General features: G+C 43.7%; 1 protein-coding gene across 1 annotated transcript; it reads right to left on the bottom strand.

Moving 5' to 3' along the window:
* Window positions 1-484: 484 nt before the first annotated feature.
* Window positions 485-17,314, bottom strand: LOC139155715 (major histocompatibility complex class I-related gene protein-like). Its single transcript, XM_070730979.1, has 5 exons — window positions 17,045-17,314; window positions 13,405-13,689; window positions 5,870-5,965; window positions 3,376-3,417; window positions 485-891 (listed from the first exon to the last, which is right to left on the bottom strand). The coding sequence occupies exons 1-5, from the start codon at window positions 17,301-17,303 to the stop codon at window positions 863-865; spliced, it is 711 nt and encodes a 236-aa protein (XP_070587080.1). The 5' UTR covers window positions 17,304-17,314; the 3' UTR covers window positions 485-862.
* Window positions 17,315-18,613: the final 1,299 nt, after the last annotated feature.

Below are 18,613 nucleotides of genomic sequence, written 5' to 3'. Positions count from 1 at the left end.
GGCTTACCTAGGTATGCCCATGTTTCGCCATCACTCCGCAGTCTGCATTGGTTGCCGATCAATTTCTGGTCACAATTCAAAGTGTTGGTTATGACCTTTAAAGCCCTTCATGGCATTGGACCAGGATACCTCCGAGACCGCCTCCTGCCGCACGAATCCCAGCGACCGATTAGGTCCCACAGAGTGGGCCTTCTCCGGGTCCCGTCAACTAAACAATGTCGGTTGGCGGGCCCCAGGGTAAGAGCCTTCTCTGTGGCGGCCCCGACTCTCTGGAACCAACTCCCCCCGGAGATTAGAACTGCCCCTACTCTTCCTGCCTTCCGTAAAGTTCTTAAAACCCACCTTTGCCGTCAGGCATGGGGGAACTGAAACATCTCCCCCGGGCATGTACAATTTATGTTTGGTATGTTTGTGTGTGTGCTTGTTAATACATTGGGGTTCTTTTTTAAAACTTTTTTTAAATATTTAAATTTATTTGACTCTATTTGGATTTGTACGATTTGTTTATGCTTTGTTGTGAGCCGCCCCGAGTTCGCGGAGAGGGGCGGCATACAAATCTAAATAATAAATAAATAATAAATAAAATCTTCTTTTCTCTTCATTTCACTGTCTACTCTTTCCCCCAACTCCTTTTCTCCTTGTTAAATGTATTATTTGATCCTTATTGGTTTTGGTTTTGCTGAAAAATGCAAGTAAACGCTGGCTTTTGACAAAAGCATCGTAAAACACGGTCCTGTGACTGCAGGAAATTGTAAACACCCACAAATGCTACGAAGTGGTGGGGGAGGTGGGCAGTCTTCGCCATTTTGGAAGCAGGTTTTAAGTATCCCTGAGGAGGTCCGTTCTATCTTCAAACGATTACTCAGCAATTGGTCATTAGTGAACTTGTACCTGTAGGGAAAAACAAAAAGATGAAGAGAAGGCTAAGATGACTGGAATCATCTTGGAGAGCATCAACCAAGCCTAGAGGTGGAGCTCTTGCCTCACAATCAGGAGGTAGCGAGTTCAATCCTAGGTAGGGTCTCCTGCTTGGACATGGGGTTGGACTAGATGACCTGCAAGATCCCTTCAAACTATTAATCTGTTAAAGGAGATCAAGAAGCCTTCTTTGACACTACAGTTACCAGGAACCAAACTAGATTATGTGTCCCCAAATTTATTTAATTGAAATTCACAGGAGACCAGAAAAGGAACAGTGGCCAACGTCATGCTCAAATTTTATATACTGCTCAAAAAAAAATAAAGGGAACATTTAAGCAACACAAAAATACGGAAAGGAACACTTAAACAACACAGTATAACTCCAAGTAAATCAAACTTCTGTGAAATCAAACTGACCACCTAGGAAGCAACACTGATTGACAATCAATTTCACATGTTGTCAGCACATTCAACTTTGTACAGAATAAAGTATTCAATGAGAATATTTCATTCATTCAGATCTTTGGGTGCTCCCTTTATTTTTTTGAGCAATGTGTATATAAAAAATAAATATTTTAAATTAAACATAAAAAACCCCAATGTCTACATAGACAGTGTGTTATCTGGGTATATTTAGTTTTGAGAAATGATAAATGGTATTAATAGCAATGATATTCATAACATTAATAACAATACCGTAATAATAGTATTTGCTTATCCATTTTAGTAAACCTTTATTTATTAGATTTGTATGCCGCCCCTCTGCGTAGACTCGGGGAGTCTACGTTTATATAATTAATAATTCTCTTAAGCTTTTAATTTTGTAACTTCTGTTTCTATCAGTCAGCCATTGGTAAAACAAATCCCGTGTCAAAAAATATTCTGTTTCTTCCTTCTCCTTACTTTTAATTTATTCATTTCTGTACATTCTAATATTTTTTTTAATTACACTTTCATCCATAGGGATTTCTTCGTTCTTCTACTGTTGTGCAAACCCAATTCTAGCCGCTGTTAGCACATGTAAAATTAAATATGTATTTCCTTTATTGTATTTTTCTGGTAAGATACCCCAAAATATTTCTGGTTTTAAATCTGTATGTAGTTTTACTATATTTTCTATATGTTGTTTTACCATGTATGTATTGTGGTTAGCTCTGGCCCAGCTCCTGCCCCAAGGACTGTGGATGTGGGGGAGATATCCACATGTTGCAGGCCTGTTTTGCCCCCCCCCCTCCCGGGGGAATCTGCTGATGAAGGCTCCTCTGACCAAGAAGACATGAGTGACAGGGAGGAGGAGAGTGTGGCAGACAGCTCAGAAGGAGATCAATTATCTAGTTCCTCCATGGATTCAGAACAAGAGTTAATGATACAGCCATGCATGCGGAGAGCGATGCATAGGCAACAACAACTGAGAGATTATTATCAAAGAAAATGAGGCCACCTGTGGTTGGGTGGGGCTGTGGTAATTAGTGAGGCTGCTATAAATAGCAGCCTGTGGGTTTGGCCATTGTGGAGGATTATCTGATCATTGTGTTTCGTGACTGCTTTCCTGACTTTGACTTTTTGTGTGCTGATTTTTCCTGGCTTTGAAACTAAACCAGAGCAAAGTGTGTTTCACTTTGTGAAAGAAGAAGGACTGTGAATTGCCTCACAGTACTATACCAAAAGAGGGCTTAGTTTAAGGGAATTTTCATTATAAAGAACATTGTTTTGAATTTTCAAACGTGTGTGTGTCTGAAATTTGTACCTGTGAATTTTGGGGAGGATTCTGCCAGTATGCATTTTTGTTCAATATTTTTTTTTTGCCTTTGGACATGTCTACCACAGGATAATACAAACCCGGTATCTGATTACATTTCTAACATTTAGCAGGCATGTTACCTCTTATAAGGTTGCCAAAAAGAGCCCTTCAGCCCTTCCGGAACGACATGGGAATTCTGGGAGTTGAAGTCCACAAATCATAAAGGGGCCACAGTTTTAGACCATCCCTAGTTTAAAATGACAGACTTGGAGCCAAATAGTCACTGCAGAGCAGTTGGTTGGAGGGGCTCCAATCTATAGCCAGCTTGGTCTAGTAGTGAAGGCACCAGGCTGGAAACCAGGAGACGGTGAGTTGCAAGTTTGCTGGGGCCTGTTGCTCTCTTTCAGCCCAATCCACCTCACAGGGACGTTGTTGTGGAGAAAATAGGATGAGGAATGTTTGTTGGAGATGTTACTTATAAAGGTGCAAAAAAAAAAATCTAATAAACAAAGAAGCCTACCTGAGGGGCTGCAAGCAGCCCGTAATAATTTTATGTCCCTCAGAAAATTTTGAATCTGGACTGTCCCCCTACTCCACCTGCCCATCATTTTCACTGACATCTTTGCTAGGGTTTGCTCTCAACTCACAGCCTGACTTGATTCTCAGATTCAAAACATTAAAAAATCAAAACATTTGGTAATATTTCTACTCACAAGGAGGGTCATTCTTTGGCTCATCATCTCCTTTCTTCAATCCTAGGTTGTATAAAGAGAAACAACAACAAGAAAGATTGTTAGAGAAAACCACAAGGGAAGCCAATCAATGACAGGAAGGGATAAGCTTTAATGAGCTCATTTTGAATGGATTGGGACAACTTATTACAGCCAACTTGTGTCGGCCATCTTGCCAGAATCAATTCACCTTGGCCAACTCGCTTACGGGATAACTTGCCACGGCCAACTGGCGACAGGACAATTCAACAGTTGAATTTCATTACTTAAAATCATTTAAAAATAATTTTAGTTTTTGCCATTCACCTTTCATTTTGTCCCTCCCTCGACATCCTTTCTTTATTGATTCTGTTCCTCAATTTCTTTGATTTTATTCTAACTCTTGTCCCGTAGGAAGTTGGCCATGGAGAGTTGGCCGCAGCAAGTTCTCCTGGACCCCATTTCAAAAACTGCATTTTGTTAGAATATTCACGACTGAGAGAGCCAGTGGTAACAAGGTTAGCCAATGAATAAGGCATAGCAACTAAGTCAGCCAATGGGAGTTAAATACTTTTGAGTCTGTGCAGAGAATTGAAACTGAAAACTTAAGGCTGGACCTGGCTCCAGGTCCACTCTGTTCTCTGAACTAGAAGCTGCTTGTGTTTTACTTTTAACTGTTATTATTATTATTATTATTATTATTATTATTATTATTATTATTTATTAGATTTGTATGCCACCCCTCCCCGCAGACTCGGGGCGGCTCACAACACAATAAAAACAGTTTATAACAAATCTAATACTGGTAATTTACAGTTTAAAATATTTAGAAAACCCATTATTAAACAGACATACACACAAGCATACCATACATAAATTGTATAGGCCCGGGGGAGATATCTCAGTTCCCCCATGCCTGACGACAAACGTGGGTTTTAAGGATTTTGCGACATTGTTGCTACATTGAAGATCTCTGCTAATGGTATTGTAAATTTATATATTATATTACTATATTTATAAAGAAGTTATACATTCAACTTTGTACAGAACGAAGTATTCAATGAGAATATTGCATTCATTCAGATCTAGGATATGTTCTTTGAGTGTTCCCTTTATATTTTTGAACAATGTATATTATATTACTATATTTATAAGAAGTTAATGAATCAGCTGAATCAGTCATCTGTGTGTGCTTCTGGAATTGATTTTGATGCAGCAAACTCTAATACACATAACAAAAGCTGGTGCTTGAAAAGAGACTCCCAAGCCCAGGGGGAAAATATAGGTGTTTAATACCCTCCAAGGGGGAGATAGTTTAAGGATTAAACTGAAACCTCAGGGACGGGGATGTTGTCCTAGTTCCAAAAAGAGGAGCAGTAATAGAGAATAGCACACTTCTTGGATTCAACCGAAAGACATTGCTGATGCACCAGGAACTAAAGCCACCCAATATCATTCAAGCACTCATTTGCTTTGATACAAATGGAACCCTGGATTGGTCAATGATCAATGGATCATTCCCCTGAATGGAAGTGAAATGGGGAAAACAGCAGCAGAAGAAGCAAGAACGTTTTCATGGAAACCCTTCTCTTTGACCAAAGCCTTTGAAAGAGGCAGTTCTGTGGTGCCCCTTCCCAACTCAGAAGGAGACTGGCCTGTCCGAATGTCAGACTCAAGTAAATTAAGGCTGGAGTTCCAGCAAGAGGCTGAGATTTCATATGCTCCACAAGAGGGCTGGGAAAACAGGGAAGGGAGGGAGTAGAAGAAAAAGAAAAAGAAAAATGAAAAAAAGAAGAGGAGGAATGAGGAGAAACAGAAGAAGTGGAGGAAGGAAGAAGAAGAGAAGGAAGAAGGAGGAAGGTGAAGAAAGAAGGAGAAGAGGAGGATGGAGGAGAAGAAAAAGAAAAATGAAAAAAAGAAGAGGAGGAATGAGGAGAAAGAGAAGAAGTGGAGGAAGGAAGAAGAAGAGAAGAAGGAGGAAGGTGAAGAAAGAAGGAGAAGAGGAGGAAGGAGGAGAAAGACAAGAAGAGGAGGAGGAGATGGGAGGAGAAAAGGACGGGGAGGAGGAAGGAGGAGAAAGATAAGGAGGAAGAAAAAGGAATGAGGAGAAACAGAGGAAGAGGGAGGAGAAGAGGAGGTGGGAGGAAGAAGGAAGGAGGAGAAGAGGAGGAGGCAGTTTGGCCCAGTGGTTAAGGCACCAGGCTAAAAAGCAAATGACCAAACATGAGTTGAAGTCTCATCTTGGCCATGAAAGTCAGCTAGGTGACTTTGTCTCAGCCCAACCCACCTCACTGGGTTGTTGAGGTGAGGGGTGGGATAGGAGGGAGGTGTTTTCTGCCTTGAGTTATTTGGGAAAATAACAAAGGCAGGTAATAAATAAATGAATAAACAAAGATGCAACCAGCAGATAAGCAAACAAGCTACTTAGCTCCCTGAAGGGAGACACATGGGAGGAATCGCCCCATCTTCTTTCAATCACCCAGAAAAGGATACTTACTGCGAAATGCCAAGATCCCAACAATTGCACACAGTACGATAATGCCAGCTGCAGCAGCACCGATGATATACCACAGATTGAACCTGGATTGTGGAACTGGATTGAGAAAAAGAGTAAATCACTCAATGGGAATCACCAAATATCTGCTTATTGGGCAAAAAGATCTCCAACAGTGAGAAAAATAAAGAGATCTACCAAGTTAAGAAATGTCAGATGTCTTTACGTCATAGGACAGTGATGGCGAACCTTTTTTTCCTCAGGTGCCAAGTGTTAAGTACTGAATATGTAAATAGTTAACTGAGGTAAAAAGGCTGTCTCCGGGCAGAAATTGTAAAGAAAATACAAGGTCACGTCTGATTGGACCAGACGCATGACAGCCCCTTTTGGCGTGAGCTCAAACAGTATAAATACAGCTGAATTTCCACTGACAGCTGAGACAAGTTCATTGCTGGAGTCACTTTTCAAAAAGAGCTAATAAAGAACTGTCTCTTGAGTACGTGTCTGGTCACTTCATTTCACTGGTGACGAGAACCGAAGAAACCCACGCCTGCAGAATGAACAATCTCCAGATCGGCCGGGCTCCCGACTTTTTCGACCCCGAAAAGTCATCGTGGAGCGCCTACATGACAAGATTCGAAATCTTTCTTGAGGCGGCTGGAATGGGGAACGCCGAAGCCGACAGGAAGCGGGCTATTTTTCTCAACTACTGCGGTCAAGAAATCTTCGACCTCGTACAGACTCTAACCGACCCGCTCCCGGCAAAATCCGTTCCGTGGGACGACCTACAAGCAAGACTAGCGAACCATTTCAAACCCACTAAGCCAGCCGTGGTGTTCCGCCATCAATTCTCGAGAATGGCTCAAAGGGACACTGAATCCATCAATCAATTTGCTACGCGGCTTAGAACGGTGCTGTCAAAGTGCAAGTTTGACAGCCCGGAAGCTCGCCTCACCGACGCCCTCATCTTCGGGATGAAAAACTCCACCGTCTGAAATAAACTCCTCACCGAGGACGAGCCTACACTCCAGGCTGTCATAAAGTTGGCTCAAACCGCCGAGGTTGCCGACGCAGCCGCCAAGGAGCTCAAAGACCAAGAGAAAAAGGAAACCGTTTCAAAAATCACCTCTTCCGATTTCCAAGCCGAGCCTTCCGACGACCTCAGCCCACCAGCCGGCACCGATGATACCTGCCTCCTAGTGCAAGCCGACACATCCAGACATCCCAGATACCCTCGCACCTCCGCCCCTTGCTCCGGTTGCCGAGGGAACCATCCACGACAACGCTGCCCCTTCCGGGACGCCATATGCCGCCGCTGCAGCCGACGGGGCCACATCGCCGAAGCGTGCAGAGCCCCGCTACCCGAAGAATCCTTCTCCGCTCCTCGGCCACAAAGAGCCAACAACCAGGCACAACAACCGCGGGACATCAGATTCTCAAGAGGTTCCAACCGCAGAAACTACGCGGCTGCTAACCGCGACTACTCAAGAGGTAACGCACAAACTTATGTTAATAGCGCAAATACATTGCAAGGCAACAAAATTGTAATCTCCCTGTTTCTCAATGGCAAACCTTGCAATCTAGAACTGGACACTGGGTCTAAATATTCTATTATGCCTTGGGACAAATTTAAAATGTATATGCCTAATCTGCGCAAATCTGACTTAAAGCAAACCTCATTAGTTATTAGAGACTTTCAGGGAAATGTCATTCCTGTGTTGGGAACAGTTTTTGTGCCTGTACAATTTAAAACTGTAAAATGTTCACTGCCAATGATTGTGGTTGCAGGGGCTACACACTCTCTCCTTGGCCTAACGTGGATGTGCCCTTTGGGCATTGAAATTTCAGGAGTGTGTATGGTGAATACTGACAATAATATTCCTAACTTTGTTAACGAATTTCCAGAGGTATTCAGTCCCACCTTGGGCACATATAAGGGATCCCCTATCTCATTTTCTATAGATCCTACAGTTCCCCCGGTCAGGCTCAAACCCCGAAGGGTCCCTTTACCTCTTCTACCAAAATTAGACCACCAGCTAGATAAGCTCATAGCTCAGGGCATACTAGTTCCGGTGGAACATGGGCCATGGGAAACGCCCATAGTAACACCATTGAAACCAGATGGCTCCTTCAGGGTCTGTGCGGACTATAAATCCACACTTAACAAAGCCCTTCAACACCACCCGTATCCAATCCCAGTAGTCCAGCATCTCCTACATTCACTAGGAGAGGGTAAGCTTTTTGCAAAAATTGACCTCGCACAAGCATACCAACAACTTCCGGCCTACCTCTTTGGCGCAAACCATTGTGACCCACAGGGGGGCCTTTAGGTGCACTAGGCTACAATTTGGGGTAAGCATAGCCCCGGGCATATTCCAAAGCTTGATGGAGCGATTATTAGCAGGTATTGAGGGAACTATCCCCTACTTTGATGATATACTCATTTCAGGACAATCCCAGTCACAACTAAACCAAAGAATACGAGCAGTTTTACACAGGTTACAATCAAAGGGTTTAAGGGTCAAAGCAGATAAATGCGTATGGCAGGGGTCCCCAAACCTTTTACACAGGGGGCCAGTTCACTGTCCCTTGGGCTGTTGGAGGGCCGGACTATTAAAAAAACCCTATGAACAAATCCCTATGCACACTGCACATACCTTATCTTAAAGTAAAAAACAAAATGGGAATGTACTATTTAGAGGGGGGGGGAGAAGTCTGAAATTCATATATGTTTATGTTTAGTTTTTAATTTTCTTTTGTTAACATCTGATTGGCTATACAAGGTTTTCTTTGGCATAATGGTTAATAAGTTAGAAAAATAATTGGTGTACTTTTTGAAGGAACATTAAGGAGGGAATTTAATTTTAAAAATGAGTGTAACTGGATGACAAAATTAGAAAAAAAACTTTTGCAACTTTTTTGATGATTGATATTAGTTACTAACAAAATACCACATTTTATTCATGGAAAATTAGATGGTACACTATATTGTTTGAATGTATGTTAAGAGAAAAATAAAAAAAATTACCCCCCCAAAAACAGTCCTTCCTTCCTCTGTCCTTTCATTTCTCCTTCCTTCCTTCCTTCTTTCCCTTCTTCATTCCTCTCCACTTCTCTTTCCCTCCCTCTCTTTCCCTTTTCTTTCTTTCTTTCTCTCTTTTCTGTGCTCCTGTCAATCACCGGCGGGCCGGATAAATGGCCTCAGCGGGCTGCATGCGGCCCACAGGCCGTAGTTTGGGGACCGCTGGCGTATGGGGAACCGAAAGTGTTGAATTCCTGGGATACAGGATAGATGGCAACGGCATCCACCCCACTACAGAAAAATTAAAAGCTATCACTGAAGCCCCCGAGCCACAAACTAAGACAGAATTACAAGCGTTCTTAGGCCTTCTTAATTTTTACTCTATCTTTTTGAAACAGAAGGCAATGGTCGCAGAACCCCTACACCGGCTGCTTCAGAAGGGAGTTCCCTGGACCTGGGGCATACCTGAACGTGAAGCTTTTTACCAAATTAAAAAATTGTTGACCTCCAAAAGCGTGGTGGTTCAATACAGTTCTGTATTGCCCCTAAGGCTTACGTGCGACGTTTCAGCTTATGGGGTGGGTGGTGTATTGGCTCATGTAATGCCCAACAATACAGAAGCGCCAATCGCATTTTTCTCTAGAACTATGTCAGCCTCTGAAAGGAACTATAGCCAACTGGACAAAGAGGCTTTAGCTTTAGTAGCAAGTGTTAAAAAGTTCCATAATTATTTGTTTGGGAGGCGGTTTGAATTAATCACTGATCACAAGCCCCTTTTAGGTCTGCTGGCTTCTAACAAGCCAACTCCTCCCTTTATGTCCCCCAGACTAATTAGGTGGGCATTGTTCCTATCGGGATACCAATATGACCTAATCCACAAAGGGGGGAAGACAATAAATCACGCAGACGGCCTAAGCAGGTGCCCCATAGCCGAATTAGTAGAAGACCCAACCCCATCAGTAGATGTGTTACTCTTAGATTTTGAGGAAAATCCATTGACTACTGCCAAAGAGGTGGCTGAGCAAACCAAAAAAGACCCAATTCTGCAAAAGGTCATTAATTGTATACAGAAGGGTTGGCATGGAGACTCTGAGGAAGCACGTTTAGCAGATTTTAAAATCAAGAGGTTAGAGTTATCATACATACGGGTGTGTGTGTTATGGGGTGATAGGGTAGTCATCCCTGAGTGTTTAAAACAAAAAGTACTCTTTATGTTACATGTGGGACATCCTGGCATTGTCAGGATGAAAGGTTTGGCAAGGGGTCATGTGTGGTGGCCAGGCCTAGATACCGACATTGAACAGTGGGTAGCCAAATGTGACCCATGTCAGGAGTCACGACCAAATCCCCCTAAAACTACTCCAACAGAATGGGAGAAACCCACAGGCCCATGGTCAAGAATACACATTGACTTTGCAGGGCCAATAGGGTCTCAGTATTTCCTAATTGTGGTAGACGCTTTCTCTAGATGGGTTGAGATAATAGCCATGCATAACATAACCACTTGTGCCACTATTAAAGCTTTGTACCATTTGTTTGCAACCCATGGATGTCCAGACTTGCTAGTCTCTGATAATGGGCCACAATTAACTGCTAGACAATTTGAAGTTTTTCTAAGCAATTTGGGGGTCAGAAACGCACTCATATCCCCTTACTCGCCATGGGCTAATGGTCTTGCAGAACGTTATGTTCGCGTTGCGAAAGAAGCACTGCGCAGAGCAGGCCCAGGGGAAGTACAGAAAAATTTAGATCAATTTCTTTTAATGCAACACATTACTCCAAATTCTGTTACCCATAAGAGTCCTGCAGAAATTTTAATGGGTAGAAAATTAAGATCTCCCCTGGACAGGTTGCACCCTCGGTATTGTACTAGCAATTGTTATAATATGCCATCTGTACCACCAGAAAGAAATTTGTACCTTGGTCAATATATATTTGCAAAAAATTTTGATGGGGGGGTTAATTGGATCAAGGGAAGAATAACACAGCAAACCGCTCCGAAAACATATTTGGTTCAACTTGAGGACGGCCGTATCTGGAAACGGCACATTGATCATTTGCGAGGGCGCATTGACTCTAACAGTGAACAAACCGCTAACTTGAATTCTTCCCCCCAAGCAGACTTTTGCACACAACCAGATTTTTTGGAATTACAAATGGACTCACCCGAACAGGAAAGGTCCTACAACGACACCGAGCCGACTTCATCTTCTTCAGAGGTCGGTACGATGCCTGCATGCTCAACTCCGCAGGCCAGAGCCCCAACTCGGGCCCAGCCGCACTCAGGAGCCAGCAGCGAACCAACCTCCACCGTGGAAATTCCGGACTCAAATGATCTGCGCAGGTCAGAGCGAGCCTTGCGCAGACCAAGCAGATTGGAGGATTACATCACATGGCTTTCTGAGTGACATTACGTCGAACTAAGAAGGGAGGGGTGTTAAGTACTGAATATGTAAATAGTTAACTGAGGTAAAAAGGCTGTCTCCGGGCAGAAATTGTAAAGAAAGTACAAGGTCGCGTCTGATTGGACCAGACGCATGACAGCCCCTTTTGGCGCGAGCTCAAACAGTATAAATACAGCTGAATTTCCACTGACAGCTGAGACAAGTTCATTGCTGGAGTCACTTTTCAAAAAGAGCTAATAAAGAACTGTCTCTTGAGTACGTGTCTGGTCACTTCATTTCACCAAGCATCTCAGATATTAACACCCTTAAAAATGTCCAAAGATACTTCATCAGAAGAGCCCTTCACTCCTCCACTCGAAACAGAACACCCTGCGAGACTAGACTTTCAATCCTGGGCCTAGAAAGCTTAGAACTAAGACGCCTTAAACAAGATCTAAGTATTGCCCACAAGATCATATGCTGCAACGTCCTGCCTGTCGGCGACTACTTCAGCTTCAACCACAACAACACAAGAGCACACAACAAATTTAAACTAACCGCTGCAAACTTGACTGTAAAAAATATGACTTCAGTAACTGAGTTGTTGAAGCTTGGACACTCATTACCGGACTCCATAGTGTCATCCCCAAACCCCCAACACTTTACCCTTAGATTATCTACAGTTCACCTATCCAGATTCCTAAGAGGTCAGTAAGGGGCGAGTATAAGTGCACTAGAGTGCCTTCCGTCCCCTGTCCTATTGCTCTCCTATATCTCCTATTCCTTTCTTCTGTTCCTATATCTCTTCTTCTATTCTTTCATTGATATGTTCTATTACTATATCTTCTTTTCTATTCTTTCATAGATATATTTTACTATGAGTATCTCCTCTATAACCTTCATCATGTATTTTACTGTGCGCATATAGATATATACCCATTAAAACCCTCATTGTGTATTGGACAAAATAAGTAAGTAAGTAAGTAAGTAAGTAGGTAGGTAGGTAGGTAGGTAGGTAGGTAAGTAAGTAAGTAAGTAAGTAAGTAAGTAAGTAAGTAAGTAAGTAAGTAAGTAAGTAATTCAGTGCCTGGGGAGGGTGAAAACAGCTTCCACCACCACCTCGAAGGCCCTCTGGAGATTGGAAATGGTCTGTTTCCCAACTTCTGGGGGGCCCAATAGGCTTGTGTTTTGCCCTACCCAGGCTCTAAAGGCTTCCCTGAAGCCAGGGGAGGGTAAAAATGTCCTTCCCCATTCTTTCAGAGGCCATCTGGAAGCCAAAAACGCCCTCCCAGAGCCTCTATGCGAGCCAAAAATCAGCTGGCCGGCACACACATGCACATTAGAGTTGAGCTAGGGCAACGGCTCAGGTGCCAGCAGATATGGCTCCACGTGCCACGATGTTGGGAGTCTGAGGTAGGTGTGGCCAAAGTGGGTGTGGCCAGCTTGACATCCCTTGTGTTGCAGGTGCCTGTGAGGGCCCGAAAGTTCTGTCAGTGGAAATGGCCACCCAAGTTCTGTTTTCAGCTGAGAGAGCCTCCTGCAACCCTCTAACAGTAAAAATGGAGCTTAGGTGGGCCACAGGCAGCCCTCCCAGGCTCCGTTTTTGCTGATAGAGGTACCGCAGGCTGGTCGTTCGCTGTTGCCATAATGGCCCCATAGGCCAGATCTAAGCACGCTGTGGGCCAGATCTAAGCACCCCATAGGTAAAAATACCGAAGAAAGTCTAGTTGCCATTTGAAAAACATTTTGGGACAACCAAATTTGATTGAGAATCTCTATCCGGGTTCGGCAACCTTAAACACTCAAAGAGCCAAAAAGGTCCTAACTGGAAGCCCCCATTCAATTCTGGAGCCAACCAGAAGTCCGGTTCACCCATCATAGAGTCTTCTCCTAGTGTGGCATCCTTTTTCCTCTCCTTAGAGGAAGTAGGTTCCCCTACCATAGAGTCTTTTCATTGCATGGCATCCTATTTCCTCTACCTGTTCTAAATAAAAGCCCTAGCAATTGTGGAGTCAACCAGCACCAGGGTGCTGCAGCAGAGGAATGAAAGAGCTACATGCAGCTCCAGAGCTGCAGGTTGCTGACCCCTGATCTCCATAAACATTTTCCGATAGACAGGCAGATTTTCTCACCCTTCAGAGCCAGTCCCAGAGGCTTAGGCAGACCGTCGTGATCCACGTAGCACTGATAACGGTCCCTTTCTTGGGGGTCGATCTGGATGCTGAGCCAGTAGTGGTAGGTCCCATCCGAATTGGGGGCCACAGACGGAGCATAGTGTGTGTCCACCTCCCAGATCTCCCCGTCCCTCATCCAGAAGGCATCAATTTCCCTGGGGTAGAAGCCATAAGGTTCACAGATGTGAGTTTCCATCCCATCCACCAGCTCCGTCCTGCTGCTCATCTTCACCATTGGAGGCTCTGGGGAAAAAAGGGGTTTATGATCAAAAACTGAGTCTCCCTTGAAATCATCATGATTTGAGTGTTCGGAGAGGGGCAGCATACAAGTGTAATAGAAACATAGAAACATAGAAGGGCAGAAAAAGACCTCATGGTCCATCTAGTCTGCCCTTATACTATTTCCTGTATTTTATCTTACAATGGATATGTGTTTATCCCAGGCATGTTTAAATTCAGTTACTGTGGATTTACCAACCACGTCTGCTGGAAGTTAGTTCCAAGGATCTACTACTTTTTCAGTAAAATAATATTTTCTCACGTTGCTTTTGATCTTTCCCCAACTAACTTCAGATTGTGTCCCCTTGTTCATGTGTTCACTTTCCTATTAAAGACACTTCCCTCCTGGACCTTATTTAACCCTTTAACGTATTTAAATATTTCGATCATGTCCCCCCTTTTCCTTCTGTCCTCCAGACTATACAGATTGAGTTCATGAAGTCTTTCCTGATATGTTTTATGCTGAAGACCTTCCACCATTCTTGTAGCCCGTCTTTGGACCCGTTCAATTTTGTCAATATCTTTTTGTAGGTGAGGTCTCCTACTAATAATAAATTATTATTAATTATTATTGTGCATCGTGAGCCACGGTGGCTTAGTGGTTAGAGTGCAGTACTGCAGGCTACTTCTGCTGCCTGCCGGCTGCCTGCAATTTAGCAGTTAAAATCACACCGGGCTCAAGATTGACTAAGCCTTCCATCCTTCTGAGGTGGGTAAAATGAGGACCCAAATTGTTGGAGGCAAGAGGCTGACTCTGTAAACTGCTGTAAAAGCACTGTGAAGCGGTATACAAGTCTAAATGCTATTGCTATCACACATGCAACCAGAACTAGGTGTCACCCAATAGATCCAAGTTGCTTGGAACAGTTTCTTTTAGCCAGAAAACCTAAAAGCACTTTATTTAAATGCCGGTAGTTTTCGACTTAAAACTGTTCATTTAGTGACCAAAGTTACAGCGGCACCGAACAAAGTAATTCGTAACCCTTTTCACATTTATGATAATATTAATATTAATATTAATAATAATAATAATAATAATAATCATCATCATCATCCACTGGATCTTGTGCTGGAACTACCATTTACCAGTGGCAAAAAACTAGTGGGATCATAAGCCTGAAAAAGTGGTCGAAAATGAGCAAAACTACTGTGGGACTTCCGACTGACAGAATTCTGAAGCATAACACACCAGACATTGTGATCATGGAGAAAAAGAAAGTATGGATCATTGACATCGCAATCCCAGGAGACAGTAGAATTGAGGAGAAGCAGCTAGAGAAATTAGTGAAATAGGAAGATCTAAAAATCGAGCTGCAACGACTCTGGCATAAGCCAGTGAAAGTGGTCCCAGTGGTACTTGGCACGCTGGGCGCAGTGCCAAAGGATCTCAGCGGACATTTGAAAACCATTGGAATTGACAAAATCTCCATCTGTCAATTGCAAAAGGCCGCTTTACTGGGATCGGGAAATATAATTCGCCGCTACATCACGCAGTCATAGGTGCTTGGGAAGCGCCCGACTGGTGATGAAATACGAAATCCAGCATAGTGATCTCGTTTGCTGTGTTGTACTGACATAATAATAATAATAATAACAGTAATAATAATAATAATAAACAATAATAATTATTATTATTAATAATAATTAATAATAATAGTAATTAATAATAAATAATAATAATAATAATAATTTATTAAATTTGTATGCCGCCCCTCTCCGATGATGGTTGCAACATTCCCACTGCCACGTGATTTACATTTGAATGCTTGACAACGGGCTCACATTTATGACGGTTGCAGTGTCTCAAAGTCCTTTGGCAACGTTCTGACGAGCAAAAGCCAATCGGAATCAAAATGGAACTAGAAGGGACTTTGGTGGTCTTCTAGCTCAAGCCAGAGCTAAAAGAGTCCAGCTCAAGCAGGAGAGCCTATATGAGGGATGTCAAATTCAATTTCTTTGTGGGCCACATTAGGATTGTGTTTGATCTCGGGGTTTGGGGTGAGCCAACTCAACATCACTCATGTTGGGGTCTTCGGTGGCAGCGCCAAAGCTCTGCCAGCAAAAATGGGCTCCCAAGGGCCGTTTCCGGCTGCAATGGCCTCCTGCAACCCTCTGCCAGTAAAAATAGAGCATGTGAGGGTTGCCCTCCTGAATTCCTTTTTCACTGGCAGAGGCACCGCTGGTCAGTCCTTTGCTGTTTCCAGGGCAGACCCATGGTGTACATTTCCACCCGTGTCAATTTAGTGAAGCGGTCAATGTGTCGGTGCCTTGAATCCGTGAGGGTCTGGATGGGAGTTAACAGGCTCAAGTTCAACGCAGACAAGACTGAGAGTCTTCGGAGAGGGGCAGCATACAAATATAATAATAATAATAATAATAATAATAATAATAATAATAATAATAATAATAATGTTGTTGTTTTGTTGTTGTTGTTGTTGTTCTGGCTTCTGGTAGAAATTTAGCAATTACAAATAACTCTTATCAAATGCATTATATCATGAATAAAGAAACTCCATTTATTTCTTTGCTCTTCTGGAATTCAAACACATTTCGTACACGCACTTATCTGTTGGTCCGTTATCTCCCTTGACCGCATTTCTCACATTCCTTCTCCTTCTCCACTTAACAAGATTTATTTTCCTACAGCCTGATCTCTAAAAACAGCAGCCCTGACTGTTAAAATCAACACAGAATACTTTTTCTTACTTGTGAGCGGCAAGAAAAACCTCAATTTTTCTCATCGGCAACGTTGAAACTCCACCCTTCTTCCCCACTGACCCCCTGACGTGCCAAATACATCACTACAGTATTTAACCCATTCCTCTCCTTAATATCTTATTCCAGACCTCTGTTCTCTATGTTTTTGGGCCCTTCTGAATTTAGGGTTAACCCAGCGAGCGTCTGATTCTCCCTCACTAGATCCTGAACTCATAGCCCCATCCTGGCTGGCCTCCCACCTGTTCTACTACGTGTAACCCTGGGCCTTCCACTAATTCATAAAAACTATCTGAATCAGAGTCCTCAATATCTTCATCATCCTCCAACTGACCAGGAGTATGTACAACAATTATTATTATTATTATTATTATTATTATTATTATTATTATTATTATTAGATTTGTATGCCGCCCCTCTCCGAAGACTACTACTACTACTACTACTACTACTATTATTATTATTATTATTATTATGGGTTCTGCCTCCTAAAGACTCCACCATCTGTCTGTCTTTGAACCTACACAGGAAACACTTGCCACACCGAAACAATACGTGGAATAGCACCTTCCCCACACTTTTCTTCCTGGCCATTTCTCTATACCTTTCCTCAAGGACCCGTTCAATCCATAGTGCTCGTTCTTCTTCATCCACTCCGTGCAGGTGCTCTCCAGGTAGCCCCAGAAGCGTTGCATGATGGCGGTTTCACTCTCCCATTTCCACTTGATTAACAGGGCTTCCTTGTCGGCGGCGAACCAGCTGGAGGTCCCCATGTCGTACTTGAGGAAATGCCTCCTGTCGTAGCCGTATTGCCAGCGTCCGCTCCTGGTCCCGTCTTCCCGTACTTCACATGTGATGATCATCTGGACGATGTGATACCCTAAAAGAAGCACCCCTAGAGTTAAGGAGGAAAAGCCACTCCCTGCAAGGGCTCCGGATTCTGTGACTGCTAAGACGAGAAAGCAAGGAAGAGAGGGATTACAGGAAGAGATCTTGGGGACCACATGAGGTCAAGACAGAATTCGGGATCTGTAAGATTCAGCCTCACTATGAAGGAACTCACCATAAACGAGGCATCAAGCTTGAATTTGATTGGGGGGTGGGATTGTTTCAGAGGTGGGTTCCAACACAATCCTAAGCTGCATCAACAGGGGAATACACTCTAAGACCAGGGAAGTCTTAATACCACTCTACTATGCCCTGGTCAGACCATACCTGGAGTACTGTGTTCAGTTCTGATCACCACACTTCAAAAGAGACATTGAAACTCTGGAGAAGGTGCAGAAAAGAGCAACCAAAATGATCAGGGGTCTAGAAACCAAGACTTACGAAGAGAGATTGCGGGAACTGGGCATGGATAGCCTAGAGAAAAGGAGGGCCAGAGCAGACATGATAGTGTAGCAGGACAAGAACGACTTGAGATGCACAAGTTTATTGCATGTGGTTCAGAATTATATCAAAGCACTTCTGAACAGTTATAAAACTGTCCCAAGGGACAGTTTTATAACTGTTCAGAAGTGCTTTGATATAATTCTGAACCACATATGTATTTATACATATGCAAAAGCGGAGAGTGAAATAACCAATCATATATCAAAGAGACAAGGTTATACAGTGGAACCTCGACTTACGAATTTAATTGGTGCCGGAAGGAGGCACGTAAGTCGAAAAGCTCGTATGAGGAAACATTGTTTCCCATAGGAAACAATGGAAAAGCGATTAATGCGTGCAAGCGGGGCTTGGCGGCGGGCGGGACGCGCGAGGGAGCGAGCGATCCGGCGTGTCGGGCTGCCCGGGAAGGCGAGCGGTGCGCGGTAGGCGCGGGGACGGGGACGGCAGGGGGAATCGTCTGAACGCGGTTCTGAGTTGGGGGTTCAGGGGGGTGCTGGAAAGCCCCCCAGGCTGGCTGCGATCTTTTAAAACAGCCGCGCCGCTTCCCAGCTGACTCCTGAAGCCAAACGCCAAAGGCGAACTTCCGCGCCTCAGGAGTTAGCTCGGAAGCGGCGTGGCTGTTTTAAAAGGTTGCAGCTGGCCTGGGGGGCTTCCTAGCCCCCCACCGAACCCGGGTTGGGGGGGTTCTGGAAAGCCCCCCAGGCCGGCAGCGACCTTTTAAAACAGTCGCGCCGCTTCTGAGCTAACTCCTGAGGCGCGGATGTTCGCCTTTGGCATTTGG

This window comes from Erythrolamprus reginae, unplaced genomic scaffold, assembly GCF_031021105.1.
Source record: "Erythrolamprus reginae isolate rEryReg1 unplaced genomic scaffold, rEryReg1.hap1 H_49, whole genome shotgun sequence".
In the NCBI taxonomy this organism is placed as follows: domain Eukaryota; kingdom Metazoa; phylum Chordata; class Lepidosauria; order Squamata; family Dipsadidae; genus Erythrolamprus; species Erythrolamprus reginae.
Note: the sequence above shows the minus strand (reverse complement) of the source record. Positions and strands in the feature narration are given on the sequence as shown.